The following is a 16,784-nucleotide window of genomic DNA, read 5'->3' as shown; positions in this document are numbered from 1 at the left end:
GGTCTTTCATGGCTTGGTTCAGCATCATGCTGAAGAAGATTGAAAAGAGGGTTGGTGCGAGAATGCACCCTTGCTTCACGCCATTGTTAATGGAGAAGGGTTCAGAGAGCTCATTGCTGTATCTGACCCGACCTTGTTGGTTTTCGTGCAGTTGGATAACCATGTTGAGGAACTTTGGGGGGCATCCGAGGCGCTCTAGTATTTGCCAAAGCCCTTTCCTGCTCACAGTGTCGAAGGCTTTGGTGAGGTCAACAAAGGTGATGTAGAGTCCTGTTTTGTTCTCTGCACTTTTCTTGGAGCTGTCTGAGGGCAAAGACCATGTCAGTAGTTCCTCTGTTTGCGCGAAAGCCGCACTGTGATTCTGGGAGAACATTTTCGGCGACACTAGGTATTATTCTATTTAGGAAAATCCTAGCGAAGATTTTGCCTGCACTGGAGAGCAGCGTGATTCCCCTGTAGTTTGAGCAGTCTGATCTCTCGCCTTTGTTTTTGTACAGGGTGATGATGATGGCATCACGAAGATCCTGAGGCAGCTTTCCTTGGTCCCAGCAGAGCTTGAAAAACTCATGCAGTTTGGCATGCAGAGTTTTGCCGCCAGCCTTCCAGACCTCTGGGGGGGGATTCCATCCATACCTGCTGCTTTGCCACTTTTCAGTTGTTCGATTGCTACATATACCATCTCTTTAATCACGTTATGGAAAACATCTGAAGCCCTTTCTTTGTTCTTAGCTAAATGAAATCAGGTGACAAGGTGTTAACATTGACTGGTGTTCGTCATTCTGTTTTTCATTAGATTTTTTTAAAAAATGTGCTTCTTAGTAAAGGAAATTTCTTCTTCGTTGTTGGTTTTCATAATTTCTCGATTTTTCTAGGGTTGTTAGGCCGACCAGATCTCCTTCCTTGTACGCCACCTTCATTTGAAGAAGCAACAACAGCTTCAATAGCAACAACCCTGTCATCAACAACATCTTTATCAATTACAGAACAGTCAGCATCAGAAGGTTCAGAGCATCGTCATCGTTACAGGTATGAAGCTTTCTGGGTTTTTTTTTTGGTCGATGTTTCTTTCTTCCTTATTCTCCTGAGTCTTAAAAAAAAATCTCCGGGCAAGCATTTGGACATTCTGCTAATTATTATTACATTAAGGTCTAGTGTCCCTTCAATTCTCGGCCTACATTAATAAGGACCCTCATAAATAGGAAATAATCTATCAACGACCAATTGTATTTTTTCTGCTATCAGATTGGAGATGGCCTTGACTATATCTGTTACTTCAGCAATTACAACATCAGGGGAGGGGAGATGTGTTTGTGTGCACTTGCGAGTTGTGAGCATCTTGTGTGTGTGTGTGTTTGTGTGTGTGTTTGTGTGTGTGTGTTTGTGTGTGTGTGTTTGTGTGTGTGTGTGTGTGTTTGTGTGTGTGTGTGTATACACGTAGACATACATGCGTGTCTGTACAGCATTAAAGTATTATTTTCCGTACATGTTCACAGTAACGAAAGAGAAAGGTTCTCTAACATGTTTTCCTCTGCATTGGACATGAATGAAAAATCAATGGTTGAACTTCCTATTATAAAGCTTTGAAAAACTCTCTTGTTCAAAAAGGTTATTCAGGTTTCTTGAGCACCATTCCAGGCATATTCTTGTTGAGCTTGGGGACCTCATTGCCTCTGTCTAGGAAAGGTCAAAACACATTTACTGACTCTGAATTTACAGGACTGGTCATGAACTTTCAGAAAAGTTATGAGCTGTAATATTTCTCAATTGTTCAGATCCATGTAAAGTATGTGGATTACTGGTTGGAAATCCCTCAGATGCTTATTCTATAATAACTGATATCAGGGGACTATTATTTTCATTGTAATAAATTGCATAGTATTAGAATAAAGGTATTGGTCAGCAAGGTTGGTTTATAAGACAACCCTCCACAACCATACCAAGGAATTTCTGCAAACCAATTTAGAGGTTTTGGAGAAAAGGACAAAGTGGTAAATAACATTTGATAAGTCCAGTGTACCACATTTTGGAAAAAATCCCAAAACCAAACACATTTACAATGAACATGAATCAGAACAGAAATTGGTTGAGAGTAGAAACAATCTTTTTATTATTCACAGTTCACTATTTAGTATTGTCGTCAATGGTGAAAGTCACTGCTAGAGCAAATATACAGTACATGTTGGTCATGTGTTAGACAATACACATAAAACTGTTTGGTCCTTTCATGTGATATAAGTATTGTTATCCTGTGTTTCCTGTTGGAAACTGTTCGGATGGAATTCTAGTTGAGGTCCAAATTTACTTCATTTGTGGATGTTGCCTTTGAATACAACTGGACAACAGTTTTTTTTTCCCAAAAGACTTGCTTCCAGAAAATGTGGATTATAATAGACAACTTTAAACTGAACACAAAGATAACTTCAGATTTGCTCTATCATGTTGGAAGCTGGAGAAACATTAAATGAACTTTAATTGAATTTAGCATGTTTGATCACATAATGATGCTGACACATTGTGCTAGTTCAACTAAACTAAAAGTGTTTCGCTGGTGAATTTCATTTGTACTTGGCATCTGATGCCGGATGTCAGTGTCCAACAATAGTCGGCCAATATTTATGGATTCCAGTTGCCCTGATGCCGCTTTTCCTTAGTCACAATGTCCTGGCGAAACATTTCACCATGTTTTGAGACTGACTGTACCCAGATCAGCAGGTTGCACTTCATAGTTTTGTCGACTTGAAGTAGACTTAAAATATGACTAGAAATCACAAAATGGGTTATATATTTCTTAAAAATATGGTATGTGATAGGATCATTTTCAGACGATTTTCATGACCAGCAGCCCAAAATCGATTAAAATACACCAAAAAGTGTTCAGGAAGAAAAATCTTCATTGTCCACCGTAATTAGCTAACTGTTATTTAAGTTGAGGAATCTATGGAACCATGTTCTTTGATGTCCAGCTCTTTGCAATATTGAAGAGGAGTATGCTACATTTTCCCTCCATCTGTAAAAGCTGACTTGTTTTGCTGTTTTAAACAAAACAATGTGACAAACAATGTATAATTCAAGTAGTAATAGTTTGGAGAATTTACAAACTCGTACTTTCAGAATTGATGAGAGAAATGGAAATTTTCTGATTTCTTCCCGTTTTAATTACACAATTTGTCTTAGATGTACAGTCTAGCTCTGATTAGTTTGTGAACATACATAAATAAATCTCATTTTCTGACAGAATTAGAATTTAGAGGATAAAATTGTCAAATCTCATCATATTGTTAGTATCATGGTTTCATAGGGTGTTCTAACAGAATCATTTGCCTCTTTGCTCTTTGTGTTGGCATAGTGGTTACAGCGCCAGCGATCGGGACCAGGTTTCAAATCCCATGTTGTCTGTCCGTGACTACATGGGTTTTCCCTGGAGATTCTGGTTTCCTCTCACCATTCAAAACGTACCAGGGGTATAAGTTAATTGGGTGGCCCAGACTCGTGGGCCAAAATGCCCTGTTACCATGATGTATGTCTAAATTTTAACCAAAAAAAATTAAATTTGGGTAAGTGCATTTTGGTCCAAATTTCAGGAGTCTATCTAGATTAATGCATGTATCATTTGGGGAGGGAAAGCTGTTGTACTGGGTTTCATCCCGTCATGCTGGGTGCTGAGGTAAGCTAGGCAGAACATCGAGGAAAATGCATCCGACTAATCAAACAATCATTTTTAAACAATACCCCTATATATTTAAACATATATTTTATCTATGATCTCCTTAAAAGGTGCATAAAATATATACTGTATAAAAGCAGAAAGGTAACTGATTGTTTTTATGGTAGCTTACGAGTGCAATGATTATGGAAAAATAAAAAGGCAACAAAAAAAATGGAAACTCCAAAAATTAAATCGTGGTGAAATAATAGCACATTACTATTTACTTTGACCGGCCACGTTGACCACCGCCAGTGGGCTGATATCGCCTCAAACCGTCCATCTTGGCGCCTCTCAGTTTGGCGGGCAGCAACCTCCTTTGAAGAAGACCGCAGAGCCCACCTCACTGACAAAAGACAAAGGAGGAAAAACCCAACCCACCAATTTTCCCTTGCAACCGTGTCTGCCTGTCCCGTATCGGATTTGTCAGCCACAAACGAGCCTGCAGCTGACGTGGACATTACCCCTCCATTAATCTTCGTTCGCGAAGCCAAGCCAAAGAAAGACTACTTACCTTGTATAGAATAAATTTCCAAAATATGTTTTAAAATTTACCAATTGCACATGTAAACAGCATAAAACTTTTATTTAATGCAATTTAGACAATCAGCTGAAACATTAAATGTGCAATTTCAAATCAACCCATGTTCTAATTCCTGTCAAACCAAAATTTTAAGCTTTTAATCTATTGCCTCATGGTTGTCTTAACATTTTCTTTGCTCATCGATCATTCACTCTCAGAATTCATTTTTCTTGTCAAACAGGATTGATTAAATTTGCTTTTCCACCAAATAAAGACCATAGGGTGGAGACCAGGAAAGTGCCTGTTGTGCTATCTGTGACGACAGGAGGTTTACCAATAAAGACCTAAGTCATGTCCAAATTCTGAAAAATCAGTAGAGGAAAATAACTGAAACAGTAGTTGATGCTGTTGCACTTGGAATAAATGCCCCATATATGTAATGAACCCATTCTGGAATGCTCCACAAAAGCATTACCAAATAAAATGTTTATTAAGCCATAATGGGGCTTATGTTAACTTTTGATTGAAGAGGAAGGTTTTATGGAGCATCATTGGAGTCAGTGAAGGCAAAATATAGAGAGATGTTGAGATAAAATCAAACAACTGGGAGAACCGTTTTATTTATCCTTTTGTGCTTGAATCTCTCTTCAAGTTTGAATTTCCACTTTCCCTCTTTTTTCACCACCCTTAAAATATTCAAATCTCATGCCCAATTGGTTGCTTTAATTTCCTGATGTTCAAACTTTGCAGAAGATGTGAATACAGGTAATTTAGGATATATAAGGCTTCATTGTGTCAAAATTTAACATTATTAATTTTGCATGGTATTAGATCCATCTGTAAAGATCATTACATCTCTGTCATGCCCTTGTTCTCATCCTTGTTTTATTATTTGTGGAAAATCAATATATTATAGTTATTGTTGTTTTTCTAAATCTGTTTAGGAAAGCTACACTTTCATCAGTGCAGGATATTGGGTGAGAATCAAACGTTAATTTTTTTTATACATTGTATTGTGTTTTTTTTTATTTTACCTGTTTAGTTGCTGATTCATGGACATGTCTGGGCATTATAGAGATGAGTGGAAAATAACCTACTTGAGGAACTCAGCCATTTGAGTAGTATCAGTGGGAGAAAACAAATGTTAACAGTTTGGGCCAAAACCCATCTGAAAGAGTCAGAGTGCAAAGGGAAGATGGCCACGATGATGACAGGGGCTGGAAAGGAATTGTGAACCATGTCCCCATCCATGAAGCCTTATATTGTCGTAAATTACCTGTTCATGGACATTGATGCACAGAAGCAGTTGAATGGGTGGAGTCAGACAAGGGGAGGGAAGCAAACCAAGATGAAGAAAGGGGTCAGGTGGAGAAAGAGGAGTGCTGATGGGTGGAGGGGGTTGATGTGGCAACAAAGAAAGATTGGCCAGGAATCTGGTTAGAAGAGAAGGTAATAACAGTGGTATAATGAGAGATCAGATTGGGCCGGAGGGAGTAAGAATCCCGTAAGGGAAATGTGGGTGGAAGAGGATGGGACCTTGGAAGAATGGGGATGAGAATGGGTGGGGGGGGCGAGGTGAGTAGATTAAAGGGAACAAACATGGAGAGAGAAGGGAAGAACAGAAATAGCTTGCAGGAAGGGAAAGAGGGAAGTTCAATGTTCACACCATTAGGATGTAGGCTGCCAAGGTGAAATCTGAGGTGGTGTTCCTCCAGTTTATGTTGGGAAGAGGAAAAAGTCAGAGGTTTTGATCCAGATTCCAGGACCAGCAATCTCTCATGTGTTCTCATTGTACAGGTGATATCTCTGTGATCAGCTACATTGAGTTGGACAATGAGCATGTTTAGTTGAGTACAGCAAAGACTCGTTGAGGATTATTTATGTAATTAGTTACAGTAGCATAGTGGTAAAATAACTTGACTAATGATCCAGGATGTGAGGAAATGATTGAAAATCCCTTCATGTAGAATAGATAAATACATTTAGAATAAAATTGTAGTCTTGATAATACAGGTATAGAATATTTTATCGGAAACCCTTGGGGCCAGACCCTTTTCAGACTTCGGTATTTTTCAGATAGTAGAATAATAACGGTGTTGTAGTGCTGGACACAGCCAAGAAAGACTCAGCCATCACATTGAAAGTCATTAATGACTGTTTTCATTCAAATTCAACACACGCCCTTTTAAGGGCAGCATGACATCATAACCGCTGCTCCAGACGCGCACTGGGCAGGAGACTTGAGTCAGGGAGATAGCGCCATCTTCCCATGGCTGCCCCACCACGTGGCGTTACACGCGGGGCCGGTTCGCCATGAGAGAGTGCGCCGCCACCGTGGTATGTTTAAGTCATTGCACTGATTTCAGATTCACCCAAAACAAAGACAGACTCCAACTAGAAGGGTCTCTGGATGGGGAGGAGTGTTGCAGCGGCACTGGACAGCGGTGGTTTGTGGTGGCACTGGACAGGGAACATGGCGGCAGTAGTGCAGCGGGGGGGGGGGGGGGGGGGTGGGGGGGGGGGTGGGGGTGGTAAATGAAGTGAGATAAATATAGACCATAAACTCACTAGCATACTTTTTAAGTTTAAGTAAAACTTCAAACATAAACTGGCTCAAGCTAAGCTATAAACACCTAAAAATATACTGTACAACAATGTCGTCATTGTTGTTAGGCTGATCGTCTTCAAGTTCGAGTCTTTTTAAAGACTTCCAGTATTATCTGTTTCATTAACAGAGATTTCTCTCTCTGGATAAACTGCCAAAATCTCATGCTCATTAATAAATGTACCTTGTTCCATGCCACCAGTTAACTGATGACACATTTTAACCATATCATCTATGGGCATTTTTTCCACCTGTGTTCACAGTGTCTTCTTCCTCATCACTATTTTCCTCATGTTAATCGTTCTTGACCACCATTTCAGCAATTTCTCCATCACTCAAACAATGATCAACAGGTGCATCATTATCAATGTTCAGCACTTCTTCGATGTCAGCTGCCTCTAAAGTAATTATATTTTCTGCTGCAACACTTTTGGCAAAAGGAATGAGATTTGATATCATCTTCTTCTCATTACTGACATGGAATCCTTCAAAGTCTTTAGCTGCATGCTCATTTTCATGAAACATTGTTCTGGCCAAAGTTTGTGCTGAGCATTTTTTTTTAATGTTGATTGAGTTGCATCTTTCCAAGCATCAGCAAGTGTAAAATGGCATCCTTAAGAGTGAACACTTCCAGGTAGTCTTTAATACTTAGGCTTCTGTTGACTGTATTCCAACATGCAGTTCAGATGAAAGTCTTTATAGTTGAGCATTGGACGGGTGGAGGGGGGCATCGGGGTATTGGGGCATCTACAACAAATCGGGCTTCCATATACGGTGAATCTTGGTGTGGGGCTCTTTTTTTTCCCCCGCTGGCACCTATAAAATAAAGATTTCATCGGGTTCCAGTAATTACTGACATGGGATATTCAGGTGTGTGTCAGGTCAAGTTTGGCGCCAAATGCGAGCTTTGGTGTACAGTTGAAATCCACGGAAAAAATGTTCAGTTTTCAGAATTTTGGAAAATTGATTTCGTACCTGTAGTGTTGGGTTATCTGTGAAAGCCCGTCTGCTTCACTAGTTGGAATGAAATTTTGGCAGCTTGCCCACATGAGATTTCAGATCTTGTCACAAAGTTGCTAATTCTTAACTGCTTGCTGAATTGGATGGTGCTAGCATCTCTGATGACGAGAACTTAGTTGAGCGGCCATATAAATATGTGATTACATTTGCAGAATCCCAAATTCTCCAAACCTTAAACTTGACAGAGCACAAATGAGACGCATGGTAGAATTTTCTGTATTTCCTCAATCTATGTATTTGCCCCGACTCACCTTTCCCCTGACCCAGACTTGAAGCTTGAAATTCTCCAGAAGGAAAGGTCCCCAAGTACATATGTTTAGTGGCCTGCATGCTATCTTCTTTGGAAGCGTATATCTATGCTTTATTGATGGTGAGTCTCATTAACCACTGGGGACTCTCATATTAATGAAGCAATATTTACTTAATTGGTTGTTTTTCCAGACTCTTTTGTGTAGTCTTCCAAAGGCACTATTTGCCTTGGCGAGTCTGTTGTCTATCTCATTCTCGATCCTTGCATCTGATGAAATGGTGCAGCCGAGATAGGTAAACCTCACAAAGATAAGCGTATACAGAGCCGTTGTCATACCCACACTCCTGTTCGGCTCCGAATCATGGGTCCTCTACCGGCACCACCTACGGCTCCTAGAACGCTTCCACCAGCGTTGTCTCCGCTCCATCCTCAACATCCATTGGAGCGCTTACATCCCTAACGTCGAAGTACTCGAGATGGCAGAGGTCGACAGCATCGAGTCCACGCTGCTGAAGATCCAGCTGCGCTGGATGGGTCACGTCTCCAGAATGGAGGACCATCGCCTTCCCAAGATCGTGTTATATGGCGAGCTCTCCATTGGCCACCGTGACAGAGGTGCACCAAAGAAAAGGTACAAGGACTGCCTAAAGAAATCTCTTGGTGCCTGCCACATTGACCACCGCCAGTGGGCTGATAACGCCTCAAACCGTGCATCTTGGCGCCTCACAGTTTGGCGGGCAGCAACCTCCTTTGAAGAAGACCGCAGAGCCCACCTCACTGACAAAAGGCAAAGGAGGAAAAACCCAACACCCAACCCCAACCAACCAATTTTCCCCTGCAACCGCTGCAATCGTGTCTGCCTGTCCCGCATCGGACTTGTCAGCCACAAACGAGCCTGCAGCTGACGTGGACTTTTTTACCCCCTCCATAAATCTTCGTCCGCGAAGCTAAGCCAAAGAAGAAGATTTACTTAATTATTTTATTTACATATACTTGTCCTGCATGCGTATTGTTTGTCTATATGTGTGTTATGTCGAGTTGTGTGTCTGTGTGTTTTGGACCAAGGTTTAAAGAACACTGTTGGGTTGTACCTGTGCAATCAGATGACAATAAACTTGAGAAATTCCCACATAATCAATACCCAGACAGCATTGGTTTCAGAAGATTATCATAGCCACCTTCTTTAGAAGAATTAAGACTTGGCAATTCAGCAACATCTTCAACAATACAAGATTCAAAATAGATGCATATTATGTATCTGTGCTGGGTATTCAGGGTGGGTATCATTTCATTCATGACTGAAAGGCTGAAGTTGAATGTTATCATCCAGCACAGGAAAAAGGTCACTGAGGTTATGGTTATCTTTGTAAATTGTTTTCCCTTGAATATTATCCAGCCTTTGAGGCAACCCATTTTTTGGTTGTTGCCTGGTCCTACTTAAAACTTAAAAAATAAATATTTCTACTTTTTTTTTTAATTTAAACTGCCTCAAATTTGCATTCTCTAGCTGTTGACCTCCTTGCCACAATAGAACTGTTGGGTATTGTGAAACTAGATGACTTTAGGTTAGTGGGAAGCTCATGTATTTCATCAGCGCAGCACGACCGGGTGTGCAGCTGATTTTTATGCTGAATCGTGATCAGATTTATTGTGAGTTTGCAAATGGTTAAAAATGGATTTTTGTGGAAATGTGAAAAATGAAGAACGTATTAAAAACCATTTAACCTTAGAACATAGAGAACAGTATAGGGCTTTTGAAGTTGTGTTGTCCCATATATTCCTTTAAAAAAAGGACTAAACTCTCCCTACCCTCTAACCCTCCACATTTCCTCCATCTATGTACTTGTCCTTCTTCTTCTTTCTTCTTTCTTTGGCTTGGCTTCGCGGACGAAGATTTATGGAGGGGTGAACTCCACGTCAGCTGCAGGCTCGTTTGTGGCTGACAAGTCCGATGCGGGACAGACAGACACGGTTGCAGCGGTTGCAAGGGAAAATTGGTTGGTTGGGTGTTGGGTTTTTCCTCCTTTGTCATTTGACAGTGAGGTGGGCTCTGCGGTCTTCTTCAATGGAGGTTGCTGCCCGCCGAACTGTGAGGCACCAAGATGCACGGTTTGAGGCGATATCAGCCCAATGGCGGTGGTCAATGTGGCAGGCACCAAGAGCTTTCTTTAGGCAGTCCTTGTATCTCTTCTTTGGTGCACTTCTGTCTCGGTGGTCAGTGGAGAGCTCGCCATATAACATGATCTTGGGAAGGCGATGGTCCTCCATTCTGGAGACGTGACCAAGAGTCTCTTAAATGTCCCTAATGTTTCAGCCTCCCACCACCATCCCTTGCAAGGCATTCCAGGCACCCACAACTCTCTGCATTTATATAAAAAAAACCCCAAAAAACGTACCCCTTATGTCTCCCTTCACTTCACTTTGTACATATGGCCTCTGGTGTTTGATATTCCTGTCTTGGGAAACAGGCGCTGGCTGTCTACCCTCTCAAACCCTTGTAGACGTCTATTAAGTCTCCTCTCATCCTTCTGTGCTCCAAAGGAAAAAGTCCCAGCACTGCTCACCTTACCTCATAAGACTTGTTTTCCAATCCAGACAACATCCTAGTCAATGTCCTCTGCACCTTCTTCATAGCTTCCACATCTTTCCTCTGATGAGGTGACCAGAACTGAACACAATACTCTTTGTGATCTTACCAGAAATTTGTAGAGTTGCAACATGACCTCTCTACTCCTGAACTCAATCCCCCTTATTAATGAAGCCCAGCATCCCATAGGCCTTTTTAACAATCCTGTCAACCTCTGCAGCAACCTTGAGAGATATATGGATTTGAACCCCTTGATCATCCATACTCTTAAGTAACTGTCCATTAACCCTGTTCTTAGCCTTCTGGTTTGTAATCCTCTTGTAATCTTCGGCAACTTTCAGCTCCATCCACAATTCCTCGAACCTTCATGTCATCAACAAACCTACTGACCCATCCTTCCGTCTCCTCATCCAAGTTATCTATAAAAATCACAAAGAGCAGGGGCCCCAGAACAGATCTTTGCAGGTCTCCGCCAGTCACAATTTCCAGGCAGAATACTTTTCTTCCACTTCTACTCTCTGTTTTCTTCCTGCAAGTCCCAGCACACAGCCAAGGTTCCACTGATCCCATGCCTTTCTGGATGAGTCTCATGGGGGACCTTGTCAAATGCCTTACTAGAATCCATGTAGACCCATCTACTGCCCTACTCTCATAAATTTCTTTTGTTACCTCCTCAAAAAAAAACTCAGTTAGGCTTGTGAGGCATGACCTTTCCTTCACAAAGCCATGCTAACTATCTTTTTGTTTTGAAAACTTTATTTATAGTTTTACGGACTCTTATTAGCCAAGTGTTTATAGGGGGAAACAAACCTCCCCTTTTACAGATTATTGTTTGCCGAGTCCTCCCTTTTTCCTTCCCTCCCCCCCCCCCCCCACTTTGTTCATCCTCCCTCCCACTCAATTGAGGTAAAAACATAAAAAAATCAATGTTTAAAAATAATAATGCAAAAATACAAGGGAAGGAGAAAAGAAGAAAAAAAAAAGGAGGGGGAGCCAGCAGGATTTCCAAGTTATCTCGTCGTTCTCAGTATTTCAGGGCTTGTGAGATCCCGTTGTTCATGTTGAGAAAGGCCCTGGGGAGGCTAATCATACCTGTGCTTTGATGGCAATAATTATGGTAATTCTTGCTGACTATCCCTGAGTAGACTGTCCTTCTCCAAATGCTCATAGATCCTATCCTTAAGAATCCTCTTCAGTAGTTTGCACACCACTGATGCAAGAATCACTGGTCTATAATTCCAAGAATTCTCCCTTTTACCTTTGTTTAAACAGGGGGACTACATTTGCCATTCTCCAATCCTCTTAACACCTCCCCTATGGCCAAAGAGGACTCAAAGATCACAGCTACTGCCCCAGCTATCTCTTCCAAGCAACCTGGGGTATATCGTGTCTGGCCCTGGAACATCAACGTTGATGTTTATAAGAAAATCCTTAGTCTCCACATTGTCCAGCACACATGCCTGTACTATTCCAACCTCACCCTGATCCGTTTTTCTTGTTAATATTGAAGCAAAGTATTCATTTAGGATCTCCCAACCTCCTCCACCTCCAGGCACATGTTGCCTCCTTCATTCGCATCATCTTTCTCTTCACATACGCTTAGTACACCTTGGGATTTTTCTTAATCTGACATGACAAGCCCTTCTCATGCCCACTTCAAGCTCTCCTAAATCCTTTCTTAAGCTCCTTCCTGGCTACCATATACTTCTCATGAGCCCTTCCTGTTTCCTGCTTCCTATATCTAATAGACTTTTGACAAGTTGCCTCACCAATTTCTTCAGCCAAAGTTCCCTTATCTTACCAACTTTTCCTTGTCCCAAACCTATCCTGAACCCAGCACAAGTGATCCCTAAACTTCCTCCACATTACTTCTGTACTTTTACCCTTGAACATCTTTTTCCAATTTACTCTTGCTAGTTCCTGCCTCATTCCATCATAATTAGCCTTCCCCAATTGAGCACTTTCCTATTTTGTTTGTTTTTATTGTTTTACCTACCAATGCTGAAGCTAAGGGAGATGTGATCACTCTCCACATCTTTCTACATCTATTTCATCCTTGTATGGTCCAGAATGGAGGTCCATCGCCTTCCCAAGATCGTGTTCTATGGCGAGCTCTCCACTAGCCATCATGACAGAAGTGCACCAAAGAAGAGGTACAAGGACAGCCTAAAGAAATCTCTTGGTGCCTGCCACATTGACCACCGCCAGTGGGCTGATATCGCCTCAAACTGTGCATCTTGGCGCCTCACAGTTCGGCGGGCAGCAACCTCCTTTGAAGAAGACCGCGGAGCCCACCTCACTGACAAAAGACAAAGGAGGAAAAACCCAACACCCAACCCCAACCAACCAATTTTCCCCTGCAACCGTGTCTGCCTGTCCCGCATCGGACTTGTCAGCCACAAACGAGCCTGAAGCTGACGTGGACATTACCCCTCCATAAATATTCGTCCGCGAAGCCAAGCCAAAGTATGTTCCCACTACCTAAGTCCTACATGGAATCTCAGAGAGGCAATAAAGGAACAACTTGAGTTAATTTATGAAAATTCTTCGGAAACATTTTTTTCCAATGTCCATCGGCAACCAAGTGTGATAATTCCTGATTTTACACCTCCTTTCATTAGACAGAAATATTATCCACTCGGGATCTATTTTCTTTCTACAGTTACAGCTCTGATTATTTAAAATCCTCAGTTGTCTGAAATGTTTTTCGACCCAGAATCTTTGCTGGACGTCCGTTGACCTGTCCACGGCCTGCCGCCCACCAGTCCAGCTCCCCCCCCCACACACCAAGTTAAGTGCTGGCGGCTTTCAGATGCTCCACCAGCTCATCGGGCCAGTCCTCAGGTGGCCCTCAGCCCTCAGTGTGCCATCTGTCAGCCCCCCCATCCCTTATCATCTAACTCCTGACTTGGCAGCAGGGATGGTGTGCTGCCGAACCTGGAGTTTACACAGCGCCTCACCGGGTTGCGGCGACGGCTCAATGTAGGAGCAATGGCGCAATAGCCTTCTTCCTTACACATAATCCTCCACAGAGCTGGAACCACTCTGCCAGTGCCATTGCTCCCTCATTGAGCTGTCGCCATGATCCGGTGCAGCGCTCTGTAAACTCCTGCTCAGCAGCAATGCACCCCTGGTGCCACGTTGGGAGTTAGATGGTGGAGGTGTGATGGTCAGCACTGCGCTGCTGGGGTGTGCTTGAGTGTCAGCCCAATGAGCGGTGGAGTACCTGAAAGCCACTGGCACTCAGCTCCACTGCCCTGAAGGCCTGCTCCTCCTGCAGCCCTATACCTCGTGTCTGGCCTTTGGCCCCACTTGGCCACCGGCTCCGAGTAGCCAATCTGGCTGTCTTTTTTGGCCAAGCTCCTGGGCCACCCTGCCACCTCCAACCTCCAGCTGACTGACGCGCTGGTCGAGAGCCTCCGTAAGGCGCTCAGCCCAGTCAGCACCCCCTTCCACTGCCCCACAGTGCTCAGCCAAGTGTGCAGGACTCCCACCCTACGCTCATCACCTCAGTTGCTGAAGCTCAGAAAAATTTAGGCAGCTGTCGTCCATGGATGCAACGTCCTTTTTCCACTGGTTTAATTGGCATGGCAGTGTCAGCTGACACCAGGGATTTGAGTAGGGGTCAAGGCCATCAATCCCCTGCGTAATTTGACGTTATCTGATGCCGGCTTTTTTGGAAAAAGGGCTAGAGATACATCACCTTGACTTACACCAGTGCCCTGGGCTATGCCCTTTCATGCAGAGTCAATCGCCGTTTTTCCATTGGCATCCCAGATAATTGGCCGTGCAGTGTCCCGGGATAGGAAGCCTTTTGATCTGTTTCCACTAAGCTACCTTAAACTGGGACGTTGACTGCTTTCCCACTGAACATAACTCATCTCTGGGGATTGGAGAGTTTACCTTTAACTGGAATAAGAATGGATGGAAGTTGTCCTTTTTCTACTTGTTTAATCAGCATGCAGGTGTTAGCTGATACCGGGGATATGAATAAGGGTAGAGGCCGTCAATCCCTGGTGTCATTTGAAACTGGCCTACGGATTGTTTTCCTTTTTCCACTGAATCCTTAACCAGTTAATTCCTGGGACAAGGTGCCAGTGGAAAAATTGATCCATCGGCAACCTGAGCTACAGTTCCAAACCTCCAACGTGATCAGGATGCCTTCAGCACCCCAGAACTTTAGGGATCCCTTCTTCCTCTTGGAATGCTGGCTCACTACCTAGTTCCCACAAGCCAGTCTCCAGCAGCTTGCAGGCCGCCCGACTGCAAGTTGCCCGCAGCCTTTGTGTGTCCTTCAGCTGCTGAACCTCTCGTTGGTCTACCGCAGCAAACCTGTAGGTTTGTCTCCTTTGCTTCTCCTTCTCAATGGGGGGTGGGGGAGGGGGGAAATATTCTCCATGTTTTTGGTGCTCTACTCCCCTGGAACCTGCAACCCCTCATGGCTGTTGCCGAGCACAGGTGCCGTCATCTTGGGCACAGACCTCCATGGTTGTAGAATTTCACTTGGAAACCTTTTACAGGCCTTTTGAAGCCTGTACAGAGATGTCTACATTAAGGCCGGGTGGTGGAACACTGTTTGGAGCAGCACTGTGCCTTGGCTCTCCACTCTCCCAGGTTTCCACCGTTACAGCAGCTCCTGCGGTGTCACCATTTTCTTTCGTTTTACCATGAACAGAAGACAGAATTACTTAGTTTTTTTTGTTTTGCGGAATAACAGTTTAAACATACAAGAGGTCTTTTTACTGTTATATACATCTCAACACTAAGTACCTGAGGCTTGGCAAAACAGTGAAGTACTGGTAGTTATAGTTTTACATGTTCTTTTCTTTCAAAGACATTGGTTGTCACTGAGATAATTTCACAATACCCATCCATTTCTAATTTATGCGAAAGTCGATAGATGACGTGATCCATCTATTCATTTTTCAGGAATAGTTGTTAGCTGGTTATGTGCAATAGCCAAAAATGCTGAAGAAACTCAGCAGGTCATGCAGCATCTGTAGGAAGTGAAAGGTAACCAATGTTTCGGGCTTGAGCCCTTTGTCAAGGTTGCACTAAACCTTTGTCAAGTCTGCAGACTTTCCTGTTTAACTCCAAAAAAAAACTAATTGGGAGAAAAAGATTACACTGGGTTAAGGAAAGCACTTTGCAATCAGAAACTGAGATTTATTTACTTTCATAGGCTGGCAGCTCACCACAAGGCAGGCGAACCAGCCCCGCTTGTAAGCCACGCGGTGGGGCAGCCGGCCAAAATGGCGCTGTTGGGAGTTTCCCCTTCCTTCTAGTTGGGGCTCAGAAACCCGTGCTTGGGGACCACGTGACGCCCGGGTGATGTCAGCGCCCTCCAGTGAGGTTCTCAGCCATATCCGAGCTGGGAGTATAAGTGCAGCCCAGCATCCCGCAATCAACTAGTCTGCTCACTGAGCTCAACCCATCTGGTTGCGTGTGTTATTGCAGGAGCAGAGTAACCGCTGCTACAATAGCACTATTCCAGTACTGTGCCAGCTGAGCTGATGAAGAAGAGAGAGGATGCAAAAGTACATTCTTAATCAAATATTATCTTTTGCAAACATTCACATTTTTGTGTTTGCATATTTTACTGTTCCGTATTATGTCTGCCTGCTCCTAGGTCTCTTGATGAGGCAGTAGTGGAAGCCAACTTGCAACAGGTCACAGTTGAACTGGAAGCCAAGTCCAGCCTCGAATCTGAAAACACATTGGAGGAAGGAACAGAAGAAGAAGAGGAAAAAACGTTAGTGTCTGATTACAAAGAACAAATGAATGTGATGCTTTTGTATAATTGTGCCATATACAAAAAAATTAATAATATTAAGGTTAGTAGAAATGGTTTTCCCATCTTGTAGCAAACATCAAATCATCTTTAAGCCCATCAACATCTTCCTAAATAAACCAGGTAAATATCTTTTGGAAATTCTATGGATGTAGATAGAAGTTAAATTTTAAATAACATTTTTTAAATTTCAAATTTAATCCTATAGCAAATAACAGGCTCTTTCAGCCTTCAAGCCCATGCCGCTCAAATACCCCAATTAACCTACAACCCCTGTACGTTTTGAATGGTGGGAGGAAACCAGA

At 42.9% G+C, this 16,784-nt stretch overlaps 1 protein-coding gene across 15 annotated transcripts in view; it reads left to right on the top strand.

Annotated features, from left to right (window-relative positions):
* Window positions 1–16,784, top strand: part of LOC138759053 (phosphatidylinositol 4-phosphate 5-kinase type-1 gamma-like) — a 115,830-nt gene that overhangs the window by 72,883 nt on the left and 26,163 nt on the right. For 14 of the 15 annotated variants that reach the window (XR_011354621.1, XR_011354620.1, XR_011354618.1 and 11 more), the window contains exons 13-15: window positions 873–1,026; window positions 5,171–5,203; window positions 16,318–16,440. Coding sequence is in view for 3 of the 15 variants with exons in the window: in XM_069928901.1 (XP_069785002.1) it covers window positions 873–1,026; window positions 5,171–5,203; window positions 16,318–16,440 (310 nt within the window). In the remaining 12 variants the exon portion in view is untranslated. The remainder of the gene's footprint in view (window positions 1–872; window positions 1,027–5,170; window positions 5,204–16,317; window positions 16,441–16,784) is intronic. The other variant, XR_011354622.1, reaches the window with a different exon arrangement.

Source organism: Narcine bancroftii, chromosome 3 (genome assembly GCF_036971445.1).
Source record: "Narcine bancroftii isolate sNarBan1 chromosome 3, sNarBan1.hap1, whole genome shotgun sequence".
NCBI classification, from domain to species: Eukaryota; Metazoa; Chordata; class Chondrichthyes; order Torpediniformes; family Narcinidae; genus Narcine; species Narcine bancroftii.
This window is presented reverse-complemented; position numbering and strand designations above follow the sequence as displayed.